Here is a 12,960-nt window from a genome sequence, read left to right as displayed (position 1 = left end):
TGAGTGGAATTCTGTAAAACAGAAATTCAAGAACTTCTCAATAAAGAAATAATAAAAAAAAGTAAATCACCATAGTCCTGCCTTGCTTTCTTTGTCCAGAAAAACACTGAATTAGAAATAGGAACGCCTAGGTTAGTCATTAATTACAAACCTCTTAATGAAGACTTGGAATGGATATGATATTCAATTCCTAACAAAAGAGATTTAATTAAGAGACTTAGTCAACCATAATCTTCTCAAAATTTGACATGAAGTCTAGATTTTGGTAAATTCAAATTCATGAGGATGATAAATACAAAATAGCATTTGTCGCTCATTTTGGTCATTATGAATGCAATGTAATGATATTCGGTCTTAAGAATGCACCCAATGAATTTCAGAATATCATGAATAAAATATTTAATCAATACAGTCATTTTTCAATCGTTTATGTCGATGATGTTCTCGTATATCACAATTTGTGGAATAAATTGTTCCAAAGAAACCATGCTGAAATTCGTTGGAAGAAACGAGTCTGAAATTAGTAGAATATCTCACCACTTGACCGAGGTTCAAATGAGGTTCATATGTACAATTAGGGCTGGTTTGGTACTGCTATGCTTTGAAAAAAAATTGCTTCTGTTGTACTGCGATAATAAGCTCATTTTTGCTGCTTCATTTTTCACCCAAAACTGTGAAAAAAAATTTGTTTTTAAGTGTTTACCAAACATTTTTTTAAGCTCAACTTTTTTTAATACTCACTTTTTATAAAAGCACTTCAATACCAAATAAGTATTTACACTATTTGTTGAGCCGAGCTGCGCCGAGCCGAGCCACAACCTGAAGCCGTTGCACCGAGCCGCACCTGAAGCCGCCTCTAATTCATTTTCCAACCAGAAAAACAGAATGCTAACGGTAATAACAAAATAAAATAATAAAAAAACTCAATGAGGATATAATTTTAAAATATCTGCAGAACTCCTCCACCCTACATGATCGCAGCCAGAGCTCTTCGACTTTGCAATGGCTCTGACTCCATGGCCGTACCTCCTCCAGCTCCCACTCCACTCCTCGCCCCACTCCGCTCAGCTCTTCTACTCCCAATCGCGAAAGGCCGAGGCCTCTCTCGTCTCTCCGATTCCGGTCAAGCTCTCCGTCTCGGTCTCGCCGAGACCCAAGTGCTTTAGATCGGCCACCGAGGAGGACCGGTTCAGCGACCCCGAAACCATCTCCGATGACGAAGATAGACCCCACGACGAAGTTCCGGTCAACAGCCGACATCAAACGACGACGACGGCGGCGACGAGTGGTGGTTCGGGTAGGGTTGCGATGTCGTCTGCCGGTGATTCTTTGCTCGGAATTCGCGAGCCGGTCTACGAGGTCTGTTGCAAGTCAGTTTTGTAATCTGTTTAATTGCACTTTAAGAATGTGAGTAATGTATTAATCCATATGATTAACCTATAAGATTATTTAATTAATTTATAGGTGGAAGAAGTGAAGGCTAATGGGACGATATCTGTTAGAAAAATAAACAGACGTCAGCTGCTGAAGTCAAGTGGTGAGTGAACGAATTTAAATCACATTATTACTTGAAAGAAGTGTAGATAATATCGTTTTATTAAAAATAAATAAAAATACATGCGCAGCTTTTCATTAATTTCGTAAAAAAGCTATTTACTTTACACTGCTCTTTGAAATTAAACTGCTAACAACATGATGCGGGTTAATTCTAGTGCTGTTTCCGGGTTACGGGTGTTAATTTTCATCCTCAGGTCTTCGTCCGCGTGACATTCGGAGTGTTGATCCTTCATTGTTTCTCACAAATTCGATGCCTTCGTTGCTGGTATGATTCCAGCTTCCATTTTTGGTATTTCATGCTAGTTCCTGCAAATTGTAATGCTTTTGTGTGTGTTCTTATCTGTATACATATTTAAATTTTGGTAAGTAAGAATCATAGATAACTAATTCTTTTTAAATGGCGGAAATTTATCATACTTACGAGCTTCTTTTGATCCGTCTCTTAGGTTCGGGAGCATGCTATTCTGTTGAATCTAGGCTCATTACGCGCAATTGCAATGCAAGAGCGTGTCCTTATATTTGACTACAACAAGTGAGAGAGCAGAACAAGATATTGCATTGACTTCTAGTTTTGCCTTATCGAGTTCAAAGCGTAATACTACTGGAAATTTTGCATGTGCAGTACAGGAAGCAGAGCTTTCATAGAAGCATTGTTGCCTCGACTAAACCCCAAAAATATGAATGGAGGACCATCTATGCCATTTGAGCTCGAGGTTAGCGTTCTTGTCGCGATTCCTATCTCGGTTCATGCTAAATCGCTGTTTTTGCTTTGGAATTTCAGATTTATTAGTGTGTGTTACAGATTTGCAAAGGGTCTGCTTGTAGAAACCTTACACAAAGATGATTCCAAGAAATGCTACCCTTTTAATTTTCTTCAATTATAAGGGTTCAGTTCTAAGAGGTCGCACTTGGTGCGATGGCAAGTGCCTTCGCCCATGAGCAGTAGGTCTCGGGTTCAAGACTTGGGAGCAGCCTCTCCATAAATGGGGGTAAGGCTAGCCGACATTCACCTCTCCCAGACCCTGCGTAAAGCGGGAGCCTTGTGCACTGGGTACGACCTTTATAAGGGTTCAGTTCTGGAGGATTTGAAAAAGGTTTCTAGTTTGCCTTATTGCAGTTTTTTATGCCTTAAGGAACGGTAATATGGCTGCCATTTGCATTGAATTGGAGGGCCAAATATATAAGTTTTAATCCTAGTACCATTCTTTATTTTATGACTGACTTCAAAGATATAAAAGTTCTTGATATGGTATTTTGTAAGTTGGATACCCTTACCTGAAAATTTCTATAAGAAATAAGAATCTAACTCATAGGCAGATCAAATGTAAGGCAGAGATTGTTCAAATGAGTGAGAATGATATTCCTCTCCCATGTAACCTGCTGAGCTCATTAGCTCATTGGTGAGAAATGCAATGAACATTCTCGGAAATTCTCTCTGTCATGCTTCTAATTCTTCCCAGAAATCCAAAAGGGGAAATTTCTCCATTTTTGATCCTATCCTTTATGAAAGAAAAATACTAACACGCACAAATATGTACACACTTTAACAAGCTTGTGGCATGCAGTGAACTACATAAAATACAAATTCAATAACAACTGAACTGAGATTAAAGATAGACAAAACTTTCCGTTATGGCTTAGGTGTGACTGCTTTGGATTATATCAAATTTCAAAAGGAGGATACACTGTTTGAGTTTAATGTTTCACTGTATCTCCTTTCTCAATAACTTAGAACAAGCTGTAGGTTTTCAATAACAAGGCTTACATCAAGGACCGATTTCTGTGTTACTAATATTCATGTTCCGAAAAGGTTGGCAAGAGGTAAAAAGTGACCTTATTTGTCATGCATATGCCTCTTCTGCGCAGATGTTTGGATTAATCAAGACAGAAGTCATCGGCATATTATCATTAAGAATAGGGGGGTTTCTATACTTTGTGTAAACTTGAGGGCTTTCCTTGCGTTTATATGATTCATATTCCTTGTCATGCATATACTTCCTAATCTTTTCACCTATTAAGCTTCTTATTCTCAATTTATCAGAGTGCCGAACGTATTATGTGTTTGTGGTACTTTCAGGTTGTTGAAGCAGCATTGCTCTCAAGAATACAGCGTTTAGAACAAAGACTAATATATTTAGAACCTCGTGTGAGTATGGGCACATAGTGAGTATTTTAATATATATTTTTTTCCCTAAGGTTCTCTTTTAGGTTCTCTCAGCAGATATCTACCTTAGAGCTAAATATATCCTCTATGTTCTAGCTTGCAACTGTCATGAAAAAATCAGTAAATTAAATATCTGCCTTAGAGCTAATATTTGTTTTTTCAAATGCTGTGATTCAAGTGAAATCATGTTTAATCTCCTTCAATTGGCTTCAGGTTCAAAAGTTACTCAGTGTTTTGCCGAACCGGTTAACTGCTGACATACTGGAAGAGCTTCGTATTAGCAAGCAAACCTTGGTATAGTTGATCATTTTGGCTTAATGGTAAACCCGTGTTCAGGGGCATTGACAAACATCATTATTAATCTGGTTACCTGTCCTTTGTTGATGAAAGGTTGAATTGGGTTCGAGGGCAGGGGCTTTCAGGCAAGTGCTCTTTGATCTGTTAGAGGATCCCCATGAAATACGCCGTATATGCATTATGGGGAGAAATTGTACACTCAAGAAGATAAATGATGACATGGAATGTTCTGTTCCTTTAGAGAAGCAGATTGCTGAAGGTTAGTTTTAGTGCTGTAATTTACTTGAGCAATGTATAAGTTGCAAATTCAGTCAATGAGTGTGTATCTTTGGTTTGGTTTTGTTATATACAGAAGAGGAGGAAGAAATTGAGATGCTCTTGGAAAATTATCTTCAACGGTAGGTTCCCCTTCACCCCTAACGTTAGCACGAATGGATAGTGATGCATTTTTTCCCTATGCTATAGTACCACTGCAAAGCAGCATGTTTGAAACCAGTGCTATGATGTCCACCGTGGAGTTGAATTTAGTGTTTGATGCATTTGCAGGTGTGAATCTTGTCATGGCCAGGCTGAAAGGCTTCTCGATTCTGCTAAAGAAATGGAAGATTCTATAGCTGTCAATTTGAGGTCTGAATGTTTTTGCTGTTTTTTATTTGTTTATAGCTCTAGACATTCCGCCTGGATGTGAAACATTTATTGATCTTGTTGTTTGACAACCACGAAATCCACAGAATCTAAAATGTTTAAGCTGTTAGAAAACTGGGCCGACAACGTATATAGATCAGCATCCTCTTCCACGGAAGCCCCGTCGTGCTCATAGAGAGGCAAACATAAATGCAGACAAGAAACACATAGCTGCAGCCCCATTCCGCACACCATACAACCTCACCTTGAGCTGAATTAGTATTAGTTAAAAGTTTCATATATAATCCTGAAACCGAAAAATTCCCTATAATTTTTGTGTTTGCACTCTCATACTCAAACCGGAATTGAATTGTATTGGATGCTTAAAGGCCACACTGGGTGCTTTTCAATTATCTAATGCCAATTTTATCTGATTTCATTTATCAGTTCTCGGAGGCTTGAGGTTAGCAGAGTGGAATTACTACTCCAGGTTGGGACGTTTTGTGTGGCACTTGGCGCTCTGGTTGCAGGTGTGTCCTTAACCTGCTACAAACCCTATCTCTTACCTCTATTAGTTATGTGTAATGCTTCTGGAAATAAGTTTGGGCATTGTGTTGGTACAAATGTTCCAATGGGTTCCGGACCTCCGGTGCGATTCTACTCGTTTCCAGTTGTCCTTGTGCAGATCTTGCTATACCACATAGGAAATTCTCATGTATTGTGATCATGGCAACAAGTATCTATCTACGTTGTCAGGAGTCTTATTTCCTTCTAATTTCAGGTATTTTTGGCATGAACTTGAGGTCCTACCTCGAAGAACATGTGGTACGTAAAAGTCCGCGAATTTAACTTAATTGATTATCTTCCCATTCTCTTCCGGGTAACCACAACTTGGCCTTGGCCATTACTTATTGCTTAATTTGGTGCAGTTCGCATTTTGGTTTACAACAGCAGGGATACTTGTCGGCGCCGTTGTCGGATTTTTTCTTGTCTACTCTTATCTCAGGACACGGAAAATACTGTAAATGTAAAGTGATTCAGTATAGGTAAAAATTTCAATGCTCTCTTTCGTTTCGTTAATCTCGTTTGTGTTCTGGAAACCTAATCGCACCTCGTTAATTTTACAGGTGATTTCGGAGGTGATGAACAAACAGTCAGCTGCCAAACACATTGATATGATTGTACTGTATTTCAATTATTTCATCACTGCTGCTGGTAACGCGAGTTGAATCCGTTAGGCTTAGCTCTAGTATATGCAACAAGTAGCGGTGATTAGTGTTTATGGCCCTGTAATATTATATTTTGGCCAAGCTGGATGCTGGATTGTACAAGTGCCCCACTGCCCACGCCTTACAGAAGTAAGAAACAAAGAATGTACACCCAAAAGAACGATATATTCACAAATTACAAACATCAATCTTTAAATGAAACCTAGTCTGGTGAAAGTTTGATACATCGGCCCTTCCATAGAACCTTCAAATTGGAAATAACGAAATATTTGATAAGAATGTTTGTAATCAAAGACAAGATGTGCTTCAGAGATGTACTTAGAAATTTGAGCACGATTGAGAAAGATACTGGAGCAGACTACTGGTAAGCACTAATCAAAGCCGCATCCCCGAAACTCGAAATGGATTAACAAATGAATATGGAAAACCAACAAAAGCTCAATGCATTGGACCAAAAAGGAAAGAAGGAAAAGGAAGAAGAGAAAAACACAGCTCTATGGTAAAAGAACAAAACAAAGGGGTGTGATATTCACACACTCCATTTTACTTTTCACACCCTTCTAATTTTCAGCCGTCGAATCGGATGAATTGAAGAAAATCAACGGATAGAAATTAACAAGGGGTGTGTAATAAGTAAAATGGGGTGTGGATAGCACACCCCTAAAATTGCATAAAACATGGAAAAGAAAAACACCTGAACCAACTGGTCATGCCTGTTGTGATGAATTTAGTGCACTTTGGGATTCTTTAACAGGTTTTGAAGATTCATCAATGGCTATATTCCCCATTCCCACCTCCATTGCTTCCCTCCCATCCTTCTCCACCTTCTCAGAAATACTCCCGTTGGACGCCTGAGGTTGCACACCAGCCACGGAAGGCTCAAGGAGTCGAGGACCTGCACTGAACCATGAATGACTGAGGCATTGTGCAGCTGTTGGCCTCTTTTCAGGCACAAAATCAAGTATGGGAACTAGAAACTCTGCCATGTCATTTGCATCTTGCTCGCTGAATGCGTACTTCTCCGTTAGCACCTTATTAAGAGGCCAGAAACGCAAACGTCGAATATGCTTCAAATCCCCATACCGGTTAAAGAAGTCCCGGGAATACTTGCCACCTAATGCAGTCTGCAAAAGAAACATTTATGAATACCCTTATTTAACCAGATTTATTGTGAAACAGTATAAACTCACATTCTTGATTCTTCAAAGTGGCAGTGTAAGCACTACATATTGGTTTCACTTCTTTCAGTGAGTAAAGTATCATGGTATTACCTTACGGGGAATTGTTCCAAGAAGTTCCATCATCAGTGCCAGGTGATCCTGAAAAATAAGATTTAAAAGTCAATATGGAACTTCAATTATTTAAAGGAATACAATATATCTGACACCTAGTTTTTCAAATTCATCGTAAACTTCCTTGAAATTCGAAGTGTGCAGTCTACCCCCGTCACTCTATGATCAATTAGCTCGATACCCTAGTCAAGCAAATCCAGTAATGACTCGGGCAAAAAATTAACTCTGTAATATTTGATGAATTATGCTGGTTAGATGGTGCTTACGATGATATCAAAATTTACAAATTTGCGACTACAATGGCCCCTTTAAAGTGTTGAGTGCATCAGATAAGACAATTTAGGGGGTGGGGAACAATAATGACCACAGAAATATAGAACATACAAAATGGTCCACCATAAGGTGTAAGTTTTAATATTTGAATTGTTGCCTGAACAAAGAAAATATACATGTTCTATGATCTATCTAGGTGGCTATCCATGGAAAGAAATATTTTGATGAATTCTCAGTATCTGTAAAAATATCCGATTTGGAAAATCAGACAGTGCAGTACTTCAAAAGCGGCAAAGCTTTAAAAATCTAACAAAAATCTTTAGCAATTTCAGAGGAAGAAATCAAGAATTTCGCATACCTCATCCCGATCATAATTGTCACCGCTGTGTGGATCAAAAAGAACGTCACCAGTGGCTAGCTCAAAACAAACACAAGCAAAGGACCATAAATCTGCTGGAGTTGAGTATTTCGCTCCAAGAATAACTTCTGGACATCTGTACTGCCTTGTCTGAATATCACTAGTAAACTGCTTATACGTCCAACAAGCATTTCCAAAATCAACCAATTTGCATTTAAGGTCAGCTTCTGTGAATAACTTCTGCCTTGCAGAACGGCTTGCTTGTGCTTCTTGAGTTTCTTCCTTTTCTTCACCCTTTACTGATTCATTACTAACCCCAGAATCCTTCACTTGTTCTTGAACAGAAACCCCATTTGATTGTACTTCATTAATAGAATCTTCCGCATCAACTGTAGTGGAATCTGCCTCCATATCCTTCGAAATTTCCCTTCCTTCACAACCTTGAGTTGCCTTCTTAGCCTTTTTACGGATCTTCTTTTTCTGGTTTTTGGTGAGATCTCCGTTTAACTTCTTAATGTCTTTAGAAGCCCCAGAGACGGGCACAGTTTTATCTTTGCTGGTTGGAAGGATGAGAGGAGCACCTGATTTCCTAGGATCTTTAGATGGATCAATCATTGACGAAAGCAAAACATTCTCTGGCTTTAGATCAGTGTGTATTATTGAAAGTTGACTATGCAAATAATCCAAACCCACTAATATATGAAAACAAATTTCTTTGACCATGTGCAGCGGAGCCCCTCGGTAGTCATTATACTTAATAAGGGTCAGGAGGTTATCCCCCAGGTACTCAAAAACCAAACAGACGTGCTGTCCATTTGGGCCTGAATGCTTGAAGTGATCCAAAAGCTTCACAACACACTTCTTATTGCCAGGGTCTCCCTCGGCAATCTGTTTGAGAATCTTTATTTCGTCCATCGCAGCTTCAGTGTAATAACGAGAACTCTTTTGAATCTTCAAAGCTACATAACGCTACAAACAATGAATTTCTCATGTTATTAAAGGTTTGAACAATGAGATTATAGAATGGGTACTCAATTACTTTCGTACACGTGGATAAAAAAAAAAGGGAACTTTAACGAAAAGCTTCCGGTACTGTTTACTTAAACGAAAAACCATATTTTTACACTAAAAATCAATCCTCGTACTATTCCCTTTACCCTTTATTTTGTTCTTATCGTTAAAACTCAGAGTTTTCAAGCTATTTTCATTAGTTTTCCTTAAAAAAAATCCGCACACACAACAGGAAAGATAGAGAATCTTCAATCCAAATGCTAATAAAACAACTAAGATAAAGTAACTGTAATAAGAAACTAGCTCAAATCACTAAAGAGTAACCAATGCAATAAATTTATTCTAAAACGAGATCCTTACTCAACTACGCCCAACTCTTTTCACTATTTGTATAAGCCAACCAATATAATCTGAGAATTTGAGCCATTCCCTAATATTTTTTTTTCTTTTTTTTTGTTCTTCTACTCCTCTTGCAAATTACATTCAATTTTTCCTTTTCATTCTCACAATAACCGAATTGGTTCGCTATCAACTAATTGGATTCATCAAAAAATTATGCCTCTTTTCATTGCCTAAACCCTAATTTCCCAAAGAATCATACAGAACACAACATTTCATTTCCTCTACTCTTTTCATTTTCCCTCAGTTTCTCAGTAACCAAACAAGCAGCATTCTTCACAACAAGACAGATACATACCGAGCTCTTTGTGTCCCACGCAAGCCAGACGGTAGAGAAGTGGCCCCACCCGAGCTTGCTCTGAACCACATAGCAGCCATTCTTGAAGGAGTCCCCAATAGAGACGGCGTGGTAGCCTCCCTTCTTGTAATCCTCGGTGCCTTCGTCTTCCGATGTGTAATCGCTGAGCTCGTCCCGGTCATCCGCCATTGGAATTGGGGAATTAGGGTTAACTCTTCACTGAGAAACCCTAGTGAGGTTTACTGGAACAAAGACCAACAAAGAAAGTTGATTGAGATGGCAGAACCGCAATTTTGGGGGCAAAAAAAAAAAAGAAAGGTGGCAGAACAGTAAATTAAATATAAAAAGAAAACAAACGGGCCTGGCTAGCCCAGACTCTACCCGGCCCAAGATATTTGGGCACCACATTTGTTCATTGTAAGATTTGAACCCCATACAAACATAATCCTAATATAAACTTCATTGTTTGAATGAACCCTAAAAGAGTGCAATTGTGGACCAAACTGAACCTAATTATAATAACTTGTTTGGTAAGTTTGACTTACATGAAAATCCGCCTAAGCCGAATCAAACCACCTAAACTGATTCTTAATTGTTTTAGCACTTGTCACATTTTTTTTTATCGGTTGTTAGCATATGTACTATTATGTTTTTTTATCGGTTCGTTAGATATATATAATGGTCCTATTAATACCGTTGGGATTACGTGTCAAAATCTGGGCTTTTGAATTAATCAAACAATGTAATCCAACAATCCATATTAATTAGGTATGATAAAACTTATAAAAAAATAATTAACAAATACAGAAAAACGTCTCCACCAATTATGCGGCAGTAGAGGCGGTTGAATCTCATTTTAGGGTTACTAGGTTTTACTATGGGGTCATTTTTGGGCCTTTTCGGGTGGGCCTTGGATTTTGGGCCGAGACACACTCTTTGAAATTTTTTGTTTTAGGTATTGAATGGAACCTTTACTCATGTGATGAATGCATAAGTGGCGTCCTATTTGTGCCTACCCTATTTATGGATCTCTTATTTATTTTCACTCATGTACCGTCTCTATTTGGACTTTGTTATAAAAATTCCCAATGACCTAAAAAAAGTATATGAAATGCTTCTGACATTCAAGGGTTTCTAGAAGATGAAGAGTCAAGTTTCATTCAAGGGTTTCTAGAAGATTAAGGCGGAGTAAGGTTTCATTTAAATTTCTGAATTAATTTACTTAATCAATATATCCTGAGTCTCCTCACATCCTTGAAAGGTTGGAAACAATTCAGCAAGTTTCTTCCCCCGGCACCTGACCTTTGGTGTATATATGATGGTTCAACCCAATCTCAGCGAGCCGTGGACGTGTCTGAGACACAGAAGAGCCATATACACATAGACTAATAAAGGTTCTCCTACTTGGAGAAGTGTCTTCCATGCGAGGTGCTAAAAAGTGACAACCACTTTAACTTGGATCTTCATGTATTTAGACAACAGACTGTAAATTCGAGAATTGGGTGATCTTGGTGATGATAAAACAGCGCAAGCAGATAGATAAGAGAAGCACATAGGAGGTGCTTCTCTTAGCACAGGTTACAAAAGTTACAACTACATTTTCCCCTAAGAAAGAAACCAAAAGAGATTGACGAAAACGTAAACGGTGATAGGTTTAGAAATTACATGTGTTTGTTCACATATAATGTCATGTCACACTCCTTGTCACGGCCTGATAATAAAATGCTCGTCCCAGATAGGGCAGGAACAGGTTGCATGCTTGTTCTTCCATTCAGCTCCACAAGTATAGCAAAACTGATGTCCACATCTACAAAGACAATAAAGACATGGTAAAAACAACAAGGGTTTATACAAAACCCATGAAATTATATATATAGCAGCATCCAAAAACAAAAATAAAAAAACACGAGTGAAGCCCTTTCTTAGTTTTCTTCGTAAGAAAGTCGAAATGTCCTTACAAGAGAAAATTGCATTTGTGTCGAGATCTTGGGACAACATGTTAATCCACATAAGAACTCGAAGGAACTTCCTCGCAAATTGGAATGTGAAAAATAAAGAGCGGTGTTCATGAGAATAAAAGGGTATGCGGAAATCACTTACCCTCTAATCTTGTCTTTTCTTTTCTTGGCTATTCTTTCATATATAACATTTCAAAGCGTTCTAAATTAAGACAGCCAAAGGAATCACAGAGGAAACCTAAAAATTAATCAGACAGGAGGGACTAGAAGCGTAAAGCACAAGCACCTGCAAGTGATGTGGTAGCAACCACTCTCAAGTTCAACCATATGATTGCACTTTGAACACTGGCGCCAAAGTTTCTTCGACGCAAATGATTTCAACAATTGGTCGTCCACGCAGGAATACGTTTCTGATCTCTGGAAATCGTAGCAGCTCATATCATAGTGCCAAGGAACCTTGCAGTTGATACAGAAATAGTGTTTACATTTCACGCACTTCCTGCCTCCCTCACTAACAAAAGAAGTCTTGGTATTTTCCAAGACCTCCTGTTTCGACATTAGTGCAGAACACCTCGGAAATGGGCAGTAAACTTTCTCCGTAACAGGAATTGAAGACTCCTTGATTCGTTCGATCAAAACATTGGCAAGTTCAGACGACAAGAATGTCTTACAACTATCGACATTCACCTCACACTTACAGTCCTTATGAGGGCATTGTGCCACGATCCCGTTTTGCAAATTTATTTCGACGTGATGTTTCAAGCAAGGCAAGCAATATTCGTGTTGACAAGTACCGATCGAAAGCATTCGAGCAACATCAATGTCTTCAAAACAAATCAAACAAGTTTCCTTCACACTCATGGCTTTGCTAGTTCAGGCAGGTAGAGGGGTTCTTAGAAGTCGTAGTATCAAATGTATAACCCTGCTTGCAATACTCCGTGTGCTCGTAACCTATTTGTTATATATTGTCAGTCTTCTCCATCAATTGCAACAATATAACAAAAGCTTCTGTGCTAACCAAAACAGTAAAATTGAAATAATGAAGCTTAATGCTAATTTAAAGTAACATATCGGTTAACCAAGTTATCGTCACAGGAAAAAGATGAACCTTTTCAACTTCAAACCGCAAACTCCGTAGAATTTGAAGAAGAAAAGTTCGTTCACACAATTTATCAGAGCACAACTCAGAGTTGCTTTCGATTGCACGTTCTTGATGGAGAAGAAGCAAGAATTCAACCAAAGAATAAGAATTGCAGAAGATCGTACCAGTTTTGCAGAGTGAGATTGCAGAAGCAGCGTAGAAGTCAGGATCGAAGACATCGATCGGCCATGTACGGCGAAGATACCATATATAAATGAAGAAACTAACCTCAACAGTAGAGTTAGAGAGAGAAGTAGAGAGATACAATTCTAAAGAGAGAGGAAATGTTTTCTGTAATTTTCATTAAACTTTGAAATTGCAAGTAATCCCAGTCATAGAAGTTCTTTTAAAATATTTAT

The 12,960-nt window shown here is 38.4% G+C and overlaps 3 protein-coding genes across 3 annotated transcripts; 1 reads left to right on the top strand and 2 right to left on the bottom strand.

The window, feature by feature from the left end:
• The first annotated feature begins 912 nt into the window (after positions 1-912).
• LOC103423797 (magnesium transporter MRS2-11, chloroplastic-like) lies at positions 913-6,095 on the top strand. The gene is made up of 14 exons (XM_008361882.4): positions 913-1,359; positions 1,465-1,537; positions 1,752-1,822; positions 2,004-2,089; positions 2,180-2,270; positions 3,635-3,703; positions 3,935-4,015; positions 4,112-4,277; positions 4,371-4,416; positions 4,565-4,645; positions 5,090-5,172; positions 5,424-5,467; positions 5,572-5,688; positions 5,770-6,095. The coding sequence occupies exons 1-13, from the start codon at positions 1,003-1,005 to the stop codon at positions 5,665-5,667; spliced, it is 1,344 nt and encodes a 447-aa protein (XP_008360104.3). The 5' UTR covers positions 913-1,002; the 3' UTR covers positions 5,668-5,688; positions 5,770-6,095.
• Positions 6,018-11,268, bottom strand: LOC103423806 (uncharacterized). Its single transcript, XM_029099868.2, has 5 exons — positions 11,168-11,268; positions 9,503-9,744; positions 7,795-8,763; positions 7,143-7,190; positions 6,018-6,995 (listed from the first exon to the last, which is right to left on the bottom strand). The coding sequence occupies exons 2-5, from the start codon at positions 9,689-9,691 to the stop codon at positions 6,579-6,581; spliced, it is 1,623 nt and encodes a 540-aa protein (XP_028955701.1). The 5' UTR covers positions 9,692-9,744; positions 11,168-11,268; the 3' UTR covers positions 6,018-6,578.
• On the bottom strand, positions 11,164-12,321 carry LOC108171708 (E3 ubiquitin-protein ligase RSL1-like). Its single transcript, XM_070819564.1, has 2 exons — positions 11,946-12,321; positions 11,164-11,309 (listed from the first exon to the last, which is right to left on the bottom strand). The coding sequence occupies exons 1-2, from the start codon at positions 12,319-12,321 to the stop codon at positions 11,164-11,166; spliced, it is 522 nt and encodes a 173-aa protein (XP_070675665.1).
• Positions 12,322-12,960: the final 639 nt, after the last annotated feature.

Source organism: Malus domestica, chromosome 03 (genome assembly GCF_042453785.1).
Source record: "Malus domestica chromosome 03, GDT2T_hap1".
In the NCBI taxonomy this organism is placed as follows: domain Eukaryota; kingdom Viridiplantae; phylum Streptophyta; class Magnoliopsida; order Rosales; family Rosaceae; genus Malus; species Malus domestica.
Note: the sequence above shows the minus strand (reverse complement) of the source record. Positions and strands in the feature narration are given on the sequence as shown.

What these genes read in the sequence shown, in the direction of transcription:
- LOC103423806 (XM_029099868.2), bottom strand. Translation starts at nt 9,691, where the DNA reads ATGGCGGATGACCGGGACGAGCTCAGCGATTACACATCGGAAGACGAA. An exon ending in CGTGGGACACAAAGAGCTCG is followed by an intron (nt 8,764 to 9,502) that starts GTATGTATCTGT and finishes CATTGTTTGTAG; the next exon opens with CGTTATGTAGCTTTGAAGAT. An exon ending in ACAATTATGATCGGGATGAG is followed by an intron (nt 7,191 to 7,794) that starts GTATGCGAAATT and finishes CTTATTTTTCAG; the next exon opens with GATCACCTGGCACTGATGAT.
- LOC108171708 (XM_070819564.1), bottom strand. Translation starts at nt 12,321, where the DNA reads ATGAGTGTGAAGGAAACTTGTTTGATTTGTTTTGAAGACATTGATGTT. An exon ending in AGGCAGGAAGTGCGTGAAAT is followed by an intron (nt 11,310 to 11,945) that starts GTAAACACTATT and finishes TTGTCTTTGTAG; the next exon opens with ATGTGGACATCAGTTTTGCT.
- LOC103423797 (XM_008361882.4), top strand. Translation starts at nt 1,003, where the DNA reads ATGGCTCTGACTCCATGGCCGTACCTCCTCCAGCTCCCACTCCACTCC. An exon ending in TAATATATTTAGAACCTCGT is followed by an intron (nt 3,704 to 3,934) that starts GTGAGTATGGGC and finishes AATTGGCTTCAG; the next exon opens with GTTCAAAAGTTACTCAGTGT. An exon ending in ACTTGGCGCTCTGGTTGCAG is followed by an intron (nt 5,173 to 5,423) that starts GTGTGTCCTTAA and finishes TTCTAATTTCAG; the next exon opens with GTATTTTTGGCATGAACTTG.